Source organism: Cervus canadensis, chromosome 3, assembly GCF_019320065.1.
Source record: "Cervus canadensis isolate Bull #8, Minnesota chromosome 3, ASM1932006v1, whole genome shotgun sequence".
In the NCBI taxonomy this organism is placed as follows: domain Eukaryota; kingdom Metazoa; phylum Chordata; class Mammalia; order Artiodactyla; family Cervidae; genus Cervus; species Cervus canadensis.
In genome coordinates this window covers 57,623,777-57,640,253 of record NC_057388.1, presented here as the reverse complement: position 1 = coordinate 57,640,253, position 16,477 = coordinate 57,623,777, and the positions used below count along the sequence as shown (strand labels likewise).

The following is a 16,477-nucleotide window of genomic DNA, read 5'->3' as shown; positions in this document are numbered from 1 at the left end:
AGGAAGAAAAGAGGACGACGAAAGAGGGCGGCGGAAGACAAAAAGTTCCCATTCAGCCCTCGAATGTTCTCAGAACGCAGGCTAGACTCCCGACCCGTAGGTGTGCCTCCCACACAGGGAGTGTCTTCTCCCTGTCCCCACGCCCCAAAGACGGACTAAATTTGCGCTGACGGCCCGGTAGCCTTCGCCGCACCCCTAGCTGCAGCCCACCGAAAAGCTGTCGGGAGAGTCTCGGCTCGGGCGAGACTAAAAATCCTCTATCCCGTACAGCCAGCCTTTGGTCCCCGGTAGCAACCCGAGCTCAGGGGGAGCGGACCGCAGGACAGCCTGTGGGTGACCCGCCGCTGTGGCGTCGACCCCGCCTCTTCAGCCTCTAAGTCCCGCCTCCACGCTCGCGGGGCCCGCCCCCTTCCGCCCGGGCCCTACTTCTGCTTTCAGGGTTCCATCACCACCTCTTCGCGCTGGGGCCAGCCCTCTCGCAGCATAGCCCCGCCTCTCACACTCGGGCCTTGCATTCCACCACCTCGAGTCCTGGCCCCGCCCCCGCGCCCCGCGGCCCCGCCTCCTGAACATCAGGGCCCGCCCCGCGCTCTCGGGTTTGAAGCCCTGGTGTCCCGGCCTAGAGCTCCGGCCCCGCCCCCACGTGCCCTCGGAGTCCGGGGGAGGGGTTGGCGCTCGCGAGGAGGTGTGGCCGTAGTGCGGGAGGAGGCGCGGGCCTGGCGGCCGGGACTTTGGCTTTGACACAGACGGCGATCGGCGGCTGTGCCTTTGGTGCTGGGCTCTGGACCCGATTCTTGCGGATCCCGCTTCCGAGTCGGAGGAAGGACTTTTCGTTTGGATCAACGCAACTGCGGCAGCGCCGCCAGTCCTGGTGCGGCTGCAAGACTTGGTGCAGCCGCAGCGGCCGGATTTTACCGCCGCTGCCGCCTCTGCGAAGCCCTGCAGCTCCTGCCGGTTCTGGGAGAGCCACTCAAGAGTTTTCTCCAGCAGAAACAGCTGGGACGCGCAGCCAGAGGTGGCGTGGGAGGGATCCCGCGGCCAGCCACTGATCAGCACCTGCGCCGGCGCTGTCCCGGGCTGGGCTCAGGCTTCTGAGCCGCAGGTGGAAGGAGGACGCCCCGGAGGAGCAGCTGAGAGGTGGGGCGCCAGGAACGGCGCCGAATCTGGTAGAGGATGATAAACCCTTTCTCTGAGCCCGCACTAGTGAGGATGGAATTCCAAAGTTGCTGGTGGTGCTGAGTGTCAGGAGCAGGGGGCGTGGGGATGCCTACTCCCTTTTCCCTGAGAGTTTAAATGGGAGCGACTGGAGGCGGGGAGATGGCCCCAGTGCTGGGAGAGTTGAGAGGCAAGGAGAGGTGTAGGCTGGTGGGGATAGGTCTCCTTCCAGGAGAAGCTGCTTATAGCGTTTTTTGACCCTAACGTGATAAAAATTGGGCTTCACTAGAGGAAAATCCTCATGGGACAGCCCCCTTGTGTGTGTTTTCTGACGTTCACGGACAGACATTAGCCATGGACTCCTGGCTAAGAATCCCAGCTGTAGGTAGGGAGTGCTAATGCAAACTGATTAACTCATTCAATCGATTTGTGTTTATTTGTTTTCCAGGTGGCCAAGTGAAAGGTAGTTTTGGACACTTGGGGCATGGTTATTTAATGTTTGTCTAGGTAACCATTTCATGCCCTGAATCCTGCACCTTCCCTTCTTCTGTGCCTGTGAGGTCTACTGGGCTTCCTCCCTAGCCAAAAGGCTTCCTGGACTCCTGATCCTGGCCAGCCATGGGGAGCACCCTGGGCTGCCACCGCTCCATCCCCCGGGACCCCTCGGACCTGTCCCATAGTCGCAAGTTCAGCGCAGCCTGCAACTTCAGCAACATCCTGGTCAACCAGGAGAGACTTAACATCAACACCGCCACGGAGGAGGAGCTGATGACCCTGCCTGGGGTGACGCGCGCGGTGGCAAGGAGCATTGTGGAGTACCGCGAGTACATCGGTGGCTTCAAGAAAGTGGAGGACCTGGCCCTTGTCAGTGGCGTGGGTGCCACCAAGCTGGAGCAGGTCAAGTTTGAGATCTGCGTGAGCAGCAAGGGCAGCTCGGCGCAGCACTCCCCCAGCTCCCTGCGGAGGGACTTGATGGCAGAGCAGCAGCCTCACCACCTGGCCACCGCCGCCGCTGTGCCTCTCACCCCGCGTGTCAACATCAACACAGCCACCCCGGCTCAGCTCATGAGCGTGCGGGGCCTCACGGAGAAGATGGCCGTCAGCATCGTGGACTACCGCCGTGAGCATGGGCCCTTCCGCAGTGTCGAGGACCTGGTGAGGATGGGCGGGATCAATGCCGCCTTCCTGGACAGGATACGGCACCAGGTGTTTGCCGAGAGGTCCAGGCCCCCGTCCACCCACACCAATGGCGGTCTGACCTTTACCGCCAAGCCTCACCCCAGTCCCACCTCACTAAGCTTGCAGAGTGAAGACCTGGACCTGCCGCCTGGGGGTCCCACTCAGATCATCTCCACGAGGCCCTCGGTGGAGGCCTTTGGAGGCACGAGGGACGGGCGGCCTGTGCTGAGGCTGGCCACCTGGAACCTGCAGGGCTGTTCGGTGGAGAAGGCCAACAACCCCGGGGTGCGAGAGGTGGTGTGCATGACGCTCCTGGAAAACAGGTGAGGATAAGAACCAGCAAGGGCATTGGGTATGAAGGCAGCTCTTGCATGGCTTCATCTGTGCATGCAAATAAGTGGATTTGGGGGAGGGTAGGGAGAAGGTAAGATTTTTAAATTAGTGGGCTTGAGGCCGCTGCCAATATGGTGCAGTATTCTGAGTGGCTGAGCTCTCCTACTCCAGAATTTTCTAAATAGAGCTTTCTGGCCTTGAGGTCTGTGTCTTGAACATGGTATATCTGAGATTAATTCCTAAATTTGGGGTCAGTGGAGACTGTATTAGTGTTACTGCTTTGGAAAATGTTTGACTCCCAAGACTTCATGGGGTTTACACCAGATGAGGCTCTCAGAGCCTGGGAACTGTTGCCCTTCTGCGTGTGTGAAAGAGCTAGTCAGAGTTTTTTTTTCTTGGGGCGCAAAGTCACATTTGTTCTACCAAATATGCTTATTTGTGTCCAGAAAAATCTTTGCAAAGACCAGGTATTTGCAAACACACACGCTATGTAAATATATTTACCAAAATGTTGCAAATGAATCACCCTTCATTCTTTTTCCTTATTTAGCCTGAAGGTGGTTTTTAGGCCCACAGTTACAGCCCCAAATATATGTAAACCTCCCCTGTCTGAGGGCCAGAAAAGGCCAAGCTGATTGTATGGTGAACATTGGCCGGATTTCCACATTTGAACCATAGAAGAAGAGAGTTGTATGATGCTCTCTTATCACTGAGTGTTTACCTTATTCACAACGCGACTCTCTGTGGGAACTTCCGTTAACACTCCCTAAAACAAAACAATATTATTGTAGCAGCAACTCCCCCTGTTAGTGAAATAGTGCATTATATAACACAATCAACTTTGGGAAGGAAAGAAATATTTCTAATAGTCCCTTCCAGGGCAAAACCCCTCTGATCCTGCTCTGAAGGGAATTGGCCCTGCCACCATTCCACACCACCCCCACCCCCTACCCCACGCCCACTCCTGCCTTGAGATGCAGTGTGCTTGGGACCATGCACTGGTTTTTTTGTACTGGGTTGTTGGTGACATGAAGTGAGTTCTCAGCGGGAAATCACAGTGCATTGTGGCAGAGCATCAGGAAAAACGAGTGAGGAGAGAACCAGGTCAGAGCATTTCCCTGGCACTGTTCCACTGGCGTGCTCCGTCACTGAGCATTAGGAACATGCACCACTCAGGGAACGGGACCTGGGGAACCCGAATGCACTTCCTGCAACTCCACATCCTCTATTTGGCATCATAACTCACTCCTTTTGCAAAATCATGTAGTACACAGGGGAGGACAGGACTCAACCCAGGAGATACTTGTGGGGAATGAGTGGACAATTGTTCTTTTCATCCGTGGCTGCATGGCTGTATGTCTGGGCAAGGAGAAGGGAGGAGGAGGGCTGACTGTTTAATTCCTATTATGAGTTTTCTTAAGGCTTAGTTTGGGGATGGAAGAGGATGAATCAGGAACTGAAGTTGCCCCCATGGGGATGACCAACTGGGTAGCCCTTGCCCACTTACCATGACAGAGATTTTTCAAGTGTGGTCTCTGGAAACCAGCATCAGCAACTGCCATGGGAACCTTGGGTTTTCCACAACCTCTGGGTGGTTCTGATACACAATAAAGTTTGCATCCTGTTGTACTGTGTGTTGGCAGTCACCAGCCCCAGTCCTGTGGGCTGCTCTGTGAACATTTTCCCTGAAGTGTCTTTTCTGACAAGTCCGGTGAGTCCAGGCAGCGCTTTCTAGGTATATTTTCTTTGATGGTTCCAATCATCCTTGTAGTTATTCAACCATGTGATGGTCCTTCTGGACAGAGTTTGAAGGGCTTACTCAGGTTCTAGAACAGATGAATGTGAAGGGTGGAAAATGGGAGAGTGAGCAGGAAACAGCCGACTTCAGAGCGAGCTCCAGTCTGCAGTGTGGACCGCATCAACCAGGAGCACCGAGACAGAGTGGTAACGCCCAGTGAGGGATTTGTCCAGGTGTCTCTTCTTTAGATTTCCTAGAGGGGTGATGATTTGTTGAAGACAGTTGACTGCTTTCCTCAGGTGAGAGTTCAGGAAGAGCTTACCCAAAAGGGTGAGCTTACCCAGAAGGGTGTAGAAGAGAGCATCTGGGAGCCACTTTAAATGTGACCCATGTCGCCATCATATTTCTCACACGTGGCCACATCTGTTGTCCTGTGGGTTGGTGTTTCTTTTTGCCTATTCATGATGTGTTCAGTGTTCTGGGCACTCTAAACACCTTGTTAGTGTTTGGTAAACCTGAAGTAATTGGCCTAGGGCCTGACTCCCTGCAGAACTGGAATGGGTCCATTGGTTTAGGGCACTGAAAGATGCCTGGCTGTGACAGAGTGGATCACATGTCCTCGAAACAGCTGTGCACATTCTCCAAGAGCTGTGTTCATCCTGATTCACAAAATTATCTCACATTCCAGTTGATCCTTTTATTAGCAAGAGGAAAGAAATTTAATTTGAGCAAGAATGAATGCAGGTAATTTTGGGGATGCTCTTTATATAATATATATATGGGATTCCTTGGTGGCTCAGACGGTAAAGCGTCTGCCCACAATGAGGGAGACCGGGTTCGATCCCTGGGTCGGGAAGATCCCCTGGAGAAGGAAATGGCAACCCACTCCAGTACTCTTGCCTAGAAAATTCCATGGATGGAGAAGCCTGGTGGGCTACAGTCCATGGGGTCGCAAAGAGTCAGACACGACTGAACGACTTCACTTTCACTTTCATATATATATACACACACATATATAATACATATATTATAAGAGTTATGTGACTTTTGAATGTGCCTTTGTATTTTCACAGTTTTCTCAGTAACTCTGGGAAGTAGGTAATGCATGCTTTTATTATTGAGTCTCCATCTTTGAGTAAGGAAACTAAAACCAAAAAGGTTAAGTGACTTGCCTCTATCCCACAGCTCATTAGCATGTCAGCTGGAACTAGGACCCAGAACCTTCTGACTTTAGACCTGTGCTCTTTGCAAGTGTGCTGTTTTATAAGCACCTTACTTTTATCCTGCCTCTTTTTCAGACATTCCACACTCTGCCTAACCAGGGGCATTTGCCAGATTGTGTACTAGTCCTATTTTCATACATTAAATTCATTGTAAAGGAAAAAATAAAACCCCCAGCTCCACCTTTTCATGTGTTAAATTGGTGAAATTCCTTAACTTCTCAACGTCTCAGTTTTTCCATATGATAAATGTAGCTAATGTAAAACATACACATACGCAGAGAGAAACACAAACCCTTGGGCACATTTTTTGCAGAGGGAATAGCTGGCTCTTGTTTTCCTCTCTGTGGGTGTGTGTGTGTTTTCTTAGACTAAAACTTGCCTTGCTGAGACTCTAACAGGATAGAGTCTTTTCTGGCCCTGAGATGCTGCTGCCTTGGTGGACAAGTGTGTGTGAGCTACAAGAAATCATGTTTTGCACATGCAGCCTGAGATAGAGCAGAAAGCTCAATAATCACACGATTACCAGGAACCTTTAAGGATGTCATGCTGTGGCACAGAACTGACAGGTTTCATCAGATTCCTTTGCCAAGTGTCAATCTTAGGCAATGTTTTTCCTTGTTTTCAGGATTTATGGAGCAAGACTAAAAGAGGAATGCTTCTGCTAAATACTCTTGCAAAATTGATGGTAGCCCACATATGAAATGAAGATTGTTTATTTTTTTCTCTTCCAGTTTTATTGAGATATAGTTGACATGTAGCACTGTAGAAGTTTAAAGTATACAGCATAATGATTTGACTTACAGATGTCATGCAATGATGACCACAATATGTTTAGTGAAAATCTGTCATCTCATATAGGTACAAAATCAAAGAAATAGAAAAAAAAATTTTTTTCCTTGTGATGAGAACTCTTAGGATTTACTCTCCTAACAACTTTCATGGATTACTTGCAGAAGTGCTAATTATGTTAATCATGTTATACATTGTCTCCCTAGTACTTTTTCACCTTTTAACTGGAAATTTGTACTTTTTGACTACCTTCATCCAACTTCCCCTCCCTCTATGCCTCACCTCTGGTAACCACAAATCTGATCTCTCTTCCTAGGAGTTTGTTTTTTTGAAGTAAACTTGACTTATAGCACTAGGTTAGTTCCTGATGTATCACATAATGATTCAATATTTCTATACATTTCAAAATGATCACCATGATAAGTCTAGTTATGATCTATCACTGTGCAAAGATACTATATGATTATTGATTGTATTCTCCACACTGAACACTGTACTTGTGACTCACTTCTTTTGTAATTTGAACTTTCTACCTGTTAATCTCCCTCACTTATTTCTCTTCTACCCCCCTTCCCCTCTGGCAACTGTTCTCTGTATCTGTGACTCTGTGTTTAGCTATGTTTGTTAATTTGCTTTGTTTTCTAAATTCCACATATAGTAGTAGTAGTTTAGTCGCTAAGTCATGTCCTACTCTTGCGACCCCATGGACAGTAGCCTGCCAGCCTCCTCTATCCTTGGGATTCTTCAGGCAAGAATACTGGAGTGGGCTGCCATTTCCTTCTCCAGGGATATTCCACATATAGTCTTTGTCTTTTTCTGTCTGACTTATTTCACTTAGCATAATATCCTCCAAGTCCATCCATGTTGTTGCAGATGGCAAAATTTCATTCTTTTTATGGTTGAGTAAAGTTCCATTATATGTGTGCACGTCTATATGTATATACAACATCTTTATCCATTCATTTATCAGTGGGAACTTAGGTTGCTTCCATATCTTGGTTATTGTAAACATCGCTCCAATGAACATACAGGTGCATATATCTTTTTCTTTGGATCTGTACCCTGGAGTGGAATTGCTGGATCACATAGTAGTTCTAGTTGTAGTTTTTTTGAGGAACTTTCATACTGTTTTCCATAGTGGCTATGCCAATTTACATTCCCACCAACAGTGCACAAGTGTTCCTTTTTCTCACATCCTTGTCAACATTTGTTATTTGTGTCTTTTTGATGATAGCCATTCTGACAGGTGTAAGGAAATATCTCATTGTGATTTTAACTTGCATCTGCTGATAATTAGTGAGCTTGAGAAGGTTGTTTGAATTTTACTTTTTGTTTTGCTGAGGAATTGTTCAGTTTTGAACAGTCCTTTTGGTTTCTGAAAGCATAAGCACTGTAGGAGCTGACAGATAATCTCCAGAAGAAATAAGGAGTTTAGCATCCCACTTGCACATTTCCCCAGGGTCTCCATCAGAAGGTAATGTGCGTGTCAAAGTCTTGAGCCTTGTAATGGTCTGAATCTGTTTTCTTGCCTCATGTTTGTTTGTGGTATCAAAACACAAGGTGAATTAGTGCATGACAGCATGCACTCCTTGTGAAAAAAGGGATTTTAGTTTGTCAGACTTGATTAATAGGCTCAGTATAGACACAGCCCATCTTGTTGTTTGATTCATTCATGGAAAAACATGTATTGAATGGCTGCTATGTATATGTATATGCTAAGTTTGGGAGTCAGACTGGCCCTGTTTTTAAACCAAGTTAAGCAAATGTGAATCACCTTTTATGGCTCAGCCTCAAAACATTTGGAAAAATCCATCCATTTTATCAGAAGTGACTGAGTAGGACTGATACTGGGTTGAATTTTTAATAAGAGTAATGGGCTCATCCTAAGGGACTGAAGTTGGTGGATGCAGCCAGACATACCATCTGGGGGCAAAGTGCCCAGCAGTTGCCTTAAAGTAGAAATTGTGAAAACTATTTTGACAGCTGTGGAAACGGAGGCTCAGAAAGATTAAATAGCATCCGTGTGGCCTTCAGAAACGAAGATGTTGGAATCAGGTTTTGAAGGCAGGCATTTGTTTGATTTCAGAGCAGGGAACGGAGGTATCTTTTCCCAAATTCCATGGCCTTGACTGACCCTCACCCACCTGCTCTTTCCTCCCTCTCTTGGGCCTCAGGCTGGCCAGGCATCAGAACTTTACCTAAACTCTCAGGCCTCTGGAGACCTCTGCTCCCTTCCTGTTTTTGTTCCTCTGAAGGACAGGGCTTTGGGCCAGAGGTGGAGCACTCCAGAGGGTGCCAGGTCCCCCCGCCCCCCGCACTGGGACCCTCAAATGTGAGCCTGTGACCTTGGCTCCACTCCAAGGCCGAGTTCCGGTTTTCTGAGCCAGGGAGCTCTGGGTTTCCAGAGAGAAAGGTGGTCAGTAGTAAGACTGCTGAGGATTAATGAGAGAAGAGGGTGTGAATGAAGGGAAGGCCTGGGGTGGGCAGACACAGGGCTTATTTCACCAAAGGAACAGCTCTTCCTTTGGTCATTCCAGAAAGCTGGGCCCATTGGGATCTGATTAGTAGTGGGGGAGGGGGGGGCGGTATGTGTTGAAAGTATTGATTCTTCCAGAAGATATTCATTCCTTTATTATTTATTCATTCAACAGAATTTTTTTTGAGCTCTCACTAAGTACCAGGCTCTGGTAATAAAGTGTAGGATAAGACAAAGCCAGTGCTGTCATGGAGTTTGCATTTTAGGCAGGAAGACAGACAAGTCAGTACACATATAAATACCTACAGATAGTGGTGAAAGCTGAGGGTGATGGAGGCTTGCTGAGTAGATGGGGGTCAAGGAAGCCTCACCTGAGAAGCTAAGGAGCCAGGCATGGAAAAAGTTGGAGTTCCTCTGCTTCACTAGAGGAACCAGCAGGTGCAAAGGCCCTGAGAGAGCTTGCTTCAGACAGAGAGCTGGAGCTCCGGGCTGGGAAGGTGGCTATGGTTGCAGCGGGGAGGCAGGGCCAGGTGGGTGGGGCCGCAGAGGATTAGAAGCAGAAATTGATGAATTAGCTGTTATCAGAGTGTTCTGTCTGCTGGGGGGGTCTCTTGGAGTGTGTCCTAGGAGTTGACTAAGTGAGGCTATTATAGAATACAGGCTGAACAGGACGGTGACAGGAGAGCAGAAGTGGGTGGCGATAAGAGGATCTTTTAGAGACAAAAACTGAAAAGACTTGCCTGTGTTTTGGATATTGTGGAGATTAACTGGGTAGATTCCTAGAAGACAGTCTCAGAGGCATTTAGGAAATCTGGAGGCTGACTCACATGCCTCTGCGTTATGTCGGCATGATGCAGCTTGGTGACCTTACCCCTCCGTCTGCTGTTGCCTCACTCTGGACAAGTGTGGGATCTTGGTCCATAGTAGATGGAGAAAGAGGCCATGAGGTCCTCTGTGTAGACCAGGTGTTGGACTGCACCCCATGGGCCAAGAAAGAGCCCAGGGACAGTGAGAGACATCAGTGGATTATTGGACAAGGATCTAACACAAAGGGTCCTGGAGCAACACACCACCTGGTGTGGCAGACTGCGGGGCAAGACGAGAGCAATCTCTGGTACTTAGGGGAGAAGGAGGCTACCGTTATAGGTAAGAATTGAAGTCAGGTGGGCTCATCAGTTACCAGGGACTAGTTAAGTCCCATAATTAAGAGGATTGGGTAGACATGTGAGTGAAACAGATTGGTCGAGCTGGGACATACAGAGCAAGAGAACAGTTATATCAAATGGCCCAACCACATATTTGTGCTGTGCTGTGCTGAGTCATGTCCAACTCTTTGCAACCCCATGGACTGTAGCCCGCGAGGCTCCTCTGTTCATGGAATACTCTGTTCGCAAGAATCCTGGAGTGGGTTGCTATTTCCTCCTCCCAGAGGATCTTCCTGAACCAGGGATTGATCCCACGTCTCTCATGTCTCCTGCATTGGCAGCCAGATTCTTTACCATTGTACCACCTGGGAAACCCCAAAAGACATTTACAGAAGTTAAATTCAATGTGGATTGAATTTAAGTGCACTTACCTAGTGAGGTCAGAGGCACAGGGTGACGTCAGGGAGCTCACAGTCTCACAAGGAGACACATTCCCAGGGACTTACCGGGTCCATGTCCATTTTGAAGAAAGAGGTCAAGCTTAAGCTCAGGGGTCTGGTACCTGTCTGCCTGGCTCTGGAGATGGATGGAGAACTCAGCATAGGGAAAGGATGTGGGGACAGGATCAAGGTGGTTGGAAAGGAATTAGTCTGGAGGGGAGGCCAGGATCTGAGCAGCGGGAGGGGTGGCCATCAGGGTGAAGGTGAATATCAGCAGCTCCCCATGCAGCCATCAGGTGAGGAGTAGGAAGTCAGTCAGTTCCTGACTTGCACAGACTCAAGATGTGAATCGTTCAGACGAGGAGCTCCATGGTAGAGAATAGCATTGCGGTTTGTGTTATTTTTATTTCAAAATGACCTAATCTTACAAAAGATTTTATCCCAGAGTTCTTAACAGTCTCTGCCAGTAACAAGATCATGCATTTCACTGATATGTGACGTGTTCCTCATGGACACGCTGGTCTTTGTGCTGTCATGTACGGCTGAGTGGAAATTCCACACCTGTGACTCTTTTCAAAACATCCAGGATATTATGCAGAAATGCCCTGCTCTCCTTGCAGGCTTGTAGTTCTCAACAGAGACTTAGGAACCTAGAAACTTGCCTATCCTATTCCTGATGACTGTACACAGGCCTCATCTGGACAGCAGTTCTTATTGTAATGTTTTGATTGACAACTGCCAAACAATTGGACTCCAGTGGATAGGAACCCTGAGGAGATGTGCTCAGAGTAAGCAGTTCTTTATTGAGAAGCCTTAACTCCTTCTACTAAACTACTGGGGAGAGAAACCCTGAGTTTTCTTTACTGAGTACAGCCCTCTACCTCTATTGCTTTGTTGTTTGTTTCCAACAAACCCTCGTTTCTAGTGAGTTCTATTTTGATTCAGCCATTACCTGATTAAGCTGTTAATCTGGGACTTCAATTACTTTATCTAGAGACTGCTGTAAACTCCTGAAATGCGATGCCGAAGCCAAGAGAATGTTGTTACGTGGCCACTTTGAAGGCTGTGTGTGTTTGGGGTGTGGTTTTATTGTGCTGCAGGCGTCTGAATCCTATTTGCTCACCCCAAAGCTAAAGAATGAAATCAGTACTTGGTCTTTCTCAGCTAATGCAGAAATCTTGGTGTCTTTTAAAATGGGAGATGTCAGGTAAAATTGCTGTTTTTAAAAATACTGATCCAGTTATCTGTTACCAAAAAAAATTCTCTAGAATGTGTTTTGATTAAGCAAATTGAGTCTGACTTAAATATTTTTGCATTCTCTCTTTTCTTATATGAGGAAAAAGTAAATGTTTTAGTGGCCTCTCAGTACCAGTGATTGGGCTTCCCATGTGGCTCAGTGGTAAAAAAAAAAAAATCACCTGCAGGAGATTTAAGAGACTCAAGTTCGATCCCTGAGCTGGGAGGATCCCCTGGAGGAGGAAATGGCAACCCACTCCGGTACTCTTGCCTGGAAAAATCCTATGGACAAAAGAGCTTGGTGGGCTACAGTCCACAGGGTCGTGGAGAGTCAGACACGACTGCCAGTAGACTTGGGGCTTCGTCTTTCTGTGTTTGCTGGGTCGCCTCTGTAACTGCAGTTCATTGTGTCATTTTACTGGTGAGTTCTTTGCAAAGTTGTAAAGTCATTTTTAACTTGAGGACTCATTTTAAACATCAAAATACTGTATGTCCCTCCTCCACATAATGGTAGTTGTGTTCAGTGTCCACAACTGTGGAAGCAATAGTTGTATAAGAACAAAAACAATGATAGTAACACTGATAGTTATTGTGGTTGATGTCCAGAGCTAAGTAGCTTTCCTTTGGGTATCATCATCAGTCTTCCTACACATGCAGAAGTGACGGCTCAGGGAGGTTGAGTAATTTTCCCCAGGGTCACAAAACTTTTAGGTGACGGAGCTTGGATTATAACCTAAGCAATTAGGTTCCAAGGTGTGATGATAAAGTACTTAGTTCACTAATGCTTTTCCACAACTTTGTGTTTTATTCATCACCCCAGCCTTTTTACTAGACTAAGTGCTCTCTAACCAACTTGGTTCGAGTTTCATAGTCATGAACTTTCATAAGTATGCTAACAACGTTATCATCGTGTGTGTATATCCAGTATTTCTTTGTTCAAAGTGGAGCAAGGATATTTGCAAAGCAGTCTGAGTGTGGAATACTATATTTTTACAACTTTTCAGCCTTTTACAATCAGCTTGCCCACACCTGTTTTTACAACAGTTTCTTCAAACAATTTGCCTTAATAGAAGCTTTCCAAACATTCATCTTCCTTTTCTTAGAAGCAACTTCTCTTTCTGCTCAGACTCCTCTTTCGACAGCCGATGTCACAGTTAGGAGACCATGGCAATATGCACAATGGGCATGAACAAGTCTGGGGACAGACCCAGCTGAACCTGGGTGAGCACGTGAGAAAGGGGAACTCATCACCTGGGAGAACGCAGTGTGGCATGGTGCCCAGCTCTCAGCGTGTTTGATGAAGGGAATGAGGACAGTCTGCTGAGCGGGTCCCTTGGGTAGGGGCTGGTTAGGAGAATCTCTTTTGTGTTTTTAAGGACACTAGTACCTGGCCCAAGTTACATTACTTCTGTAGTCTAGAGACTGTATTTGCTGTGGATATATTGGGTTGGCCAAAAAATTCATTCAGGTTAATGAATTTTTTTGGCCATCCCAACATATTATAGACCCCTGGCGGTAACTGAGGGTTGTTACTGATAGACTGTTATTTTTTCTAGATTGACTCAAAAATATAAGGCCAAGAGTTCATTGCTCCAATTTCTTTCCCCAATTTTTTTTTTGCCACTTTCAGAAATACAAGGTGAAGGGGTAATTAGCTTTTAAAAAATTTTTTTACTTAAGACCTGGAGTAGTCAGCCTTTTCTTCAGTGCGGTAGAGAGCCTGCTTATGAAACTCACTAATGTGAGCTGGGAGGGATTTAATAAGCAGGTAGACTGGAGTCAGTGGTATATAAAACATCTTCCCGAGTTTGTAACTCTGCACCATCTTTTTAAACTGTTCTAGATTTTATGTTCAAGTTCGATTTTTAAATTCATGTTCATACATGTGAAACTGTGTCAGACACTGTGGTGTCACAGTACTCACATGCTGGGCTCTGTTAAATGCCAGGCAGGGCTGTTTGGAATGGATTTGTAATCTTGAATTGTTTTAGTTTGGTTGCTTCCAATATTGACAGCAACAGTGCAAGTAATATTTGGATAGCGTTAGTTTCAACTTACAGAGAAGGCAATGGCAACCCACTCCAGTCCTCTCACCTGGAAAATCCCATGGACAGAGGAGCCTGGTAGGATGCAGTCCATGGGGTCTTGAAGAGTCAGACACGGCTGAGCGACTTCACTTTCACTTTTCACTTTCATGCATTGGAGAAGGAAGTGGCAACCCACTCCAGTGTTCTTGCCTGGAGGATCCCAGGGACGGTGGAGCCTGGTGGGCTGCCGTCTATGGGGTCATACAGAGTCAGACACGGCTGAAGCGACTTAGTAGCAGTAGCAGCAGCAGTTTCAACTTAAATATTGTTGGAGTTTCAACTTGGAAATACAAGTTGTTTCTGTACGTTCAACTTTTCAGTAATTGAAGAGCATCTGAAACTCTAAGACGGTTGTTTAAAATGTTACTATTTTACATATGTTAGTGTATATGCTTCCATACTACTTTCCATTCATCTCACTCTCTCCTTCCTCTCCCTGGCCCTTGTCCATAAGTCTGTTCTCTATGTCTACATCTCCATTGCTGCCCTGTGAATAGGTTCATCAGACTCCAGGGACTCAAGCTGGGGTTCTGTAACAACCTAGAGGAGTGGGAAAGGGTGGGAAGTGGGAGGGAGATTCAAGAGGAAGGAGACATATGTACACCTCTGGCTAATTCATGTTGATGTATGACAGAAATCAAACCAATATTGTAAACCAATCACCAATCAATTAAAAATATAATTAAAATGTTACTATTTGCAACCATTTATCTAACCTATGAAGACCAGGAATTTCTTGATCTACCAAAGCAAGATGTAAAAATAAACCAGATAATGAGTGAAAGATAAGAATGTGTGATCACCATACCCCTGATTTCACATACAGTATCTGTGTATCAAAGCAACTGTGGCATTTTTCTTGACTGATTATATTGGTAAAGGCTATATACTGAAATGTACTCAGTTCTTCTGAGTCACGAAAGTCCCTTCCAACTCTGAGGGTTTTTGTACAGAGAGGGAAAATGGTCACTATTTCTACCAAATGTCCTTCAATTCAGAACAGGAAAAGTAGTTGTTTTTGCAGGTAAGATTGTATTAGTTTGCTAGGGCTGTCATATCAAAGGAGCACAGATTGGGCAGCTTAAACAAAAGAAATTTATTTTCTCACAATTCTGGAGCCTGGAAGTCCAAGGTGTCAACAGGGTTGGTTTCTCCTTGGCTTGTAGATAGCTGTCATCTCCCTGCGTCTTGTCTTCCCTGGGCACCTGCCTGTGTTCAAATTTCCTCTTTCTTCCCCCTAATATTTATTTATTTGGCTGCATCAGGTCTTAGTTGGGGCATGCATGATCTTTGATCTTCATTGCGGCATTTGGGAGCTTTAGTTGTGGCATGTGGGATCTAGTTCCCTGATCAGGAATTGAACTCGGGGCCCCCCTGCATTAGAAGCGCAGAGTCTTAGCCACTGGACTACCAAGTAAGTCCCCAAATTTCATCTTCTTAAAAGGACATCAGTCTTATTGGATTGGGGCTACTATAATGGCATCCAAATGCAGTCACATGCTAGAGTTCTGGGGATTAGGACTCCAACATATGACTTTTGGAAGACCTGATTCAGCCCGTAACAAGAAGTGGGTAAGAAAAATTGCCCAGGAACTTCCTCTTTGGCTACTTGTGAGGAAACCTGTTCCTCTTGGTTTTTCCTGGGGCAATGGTGATTTCAAGTACTTGTTTAACAAAGACTTTAAAGCTGGAGAAAGCTGCCTTGGAGTTACTGGAGTGACAGTCTACTGGACAAGAGAAATGGCTTTCTGGCCAGGTAATAGCAGGTATGCACCAGCAGTTAGGGACTAGGATTTCTTTGCTTTGAACTTCTCTCCTTCCAACTTGCCAGTCCTCGGTTTCCTCCTAAAATGCCAGCAGTGACCGAACCTTCTACCTACCCCCACCAAGGCAGCAGCTCCAGTTTGCCAAGTTCTTTGCTTGCCCTTGGCTATAAGTAATGGTGACACATGAGTTGGTCTGCCCTTCAGAATTTTAGTGCCCTTTAGCATTGCTGTGGAGAGGCGTGATTCAGAGGGACCTCTGAAGCCTACTCACCTTCAGCTGTCCCGGACTTACTGTTAAGCATCCCAGTCATGGGGTCCCCTGTTGGCCTGTGTTTCCCCTCCCATTACAGTCTCTGTTGTCATTGCCTGCATGATACCTTCTGCACTCCCAGACTGTACATACAACCTAGTTTCAGCACAATAACACTTCGGAATTTGTGGAAAGGAGAAATGACCCCTGGCATCTACTATTTACTTTGCACCATGTACTGTTGCTTAGCCTTTTATATTCATTAACTAATTTAATCTTTGCACCATCCCAGTGAGGCTGGCAAAGTATTCCCACCTTACACATAAGGAGCCTCAAATAATTTAAGTAAACTTGCCTGAGCCACATAGTTGGTGGGTGTAGAGCAGAAATTCAAAGCTGGGCAGAATTACTCAGAGCCCAAACTCTTTTACATTCAGATGCAGAGAATCCATAAACCTGGAGATGGCACCAGGGGGTTAAGGAAGGGGACATTTCTTTCCTAAACATTTTGTATCTAGAAAGTGTGAGAGACAAGTTTCAAAGGGGGTACTTTCTGGAATGGGGCCCAGCTGGCACTTGAGGAAGTCATCCAATTCCATCATCCAGTGAGGTCAGGGTGTGGGGCTTGGGGACACAAGATCTTTTAAAAATTGAGATATA

The 16,477-nt window shown here is 46.7% G+C and overlaps 1 protein-coding gene across 2 annotated transcripts in view; it reads left to right on the top strand.

Moving 5' to 3' along the window:
• The first annotated feature begins 677 nt into the window (after positions 1 to 677).
• Positions 678 to 16,477, top strand: part of EEPD1 (endonuclease/exonuclease/phosphatase family domain containing 1) — a 127,951-nt gene continuing 112,151 nt past the window's right edge. The window contains exons 1-2 of one of the 2 annotated variants that reach the window (XM_043463211.1): positions 678 to 1,137; positions 1,604 to 2,657. In XM_043463211.1, coding sequence (XP_043319146.1) covers positions 1,774 to 2,657 — 884 coding nt within the window. In that variant the 5' untranslated portion in view covers positions 678 to 1,137; positions 1,604 to 1,773. Of the gene's footprint in view, positions 1,167 to 1,603; positions 2,658 to 16,477 lie in introns of both variants that reach the window. The other variant, XM_043463210.1, reaches the window with a different exon arrangement.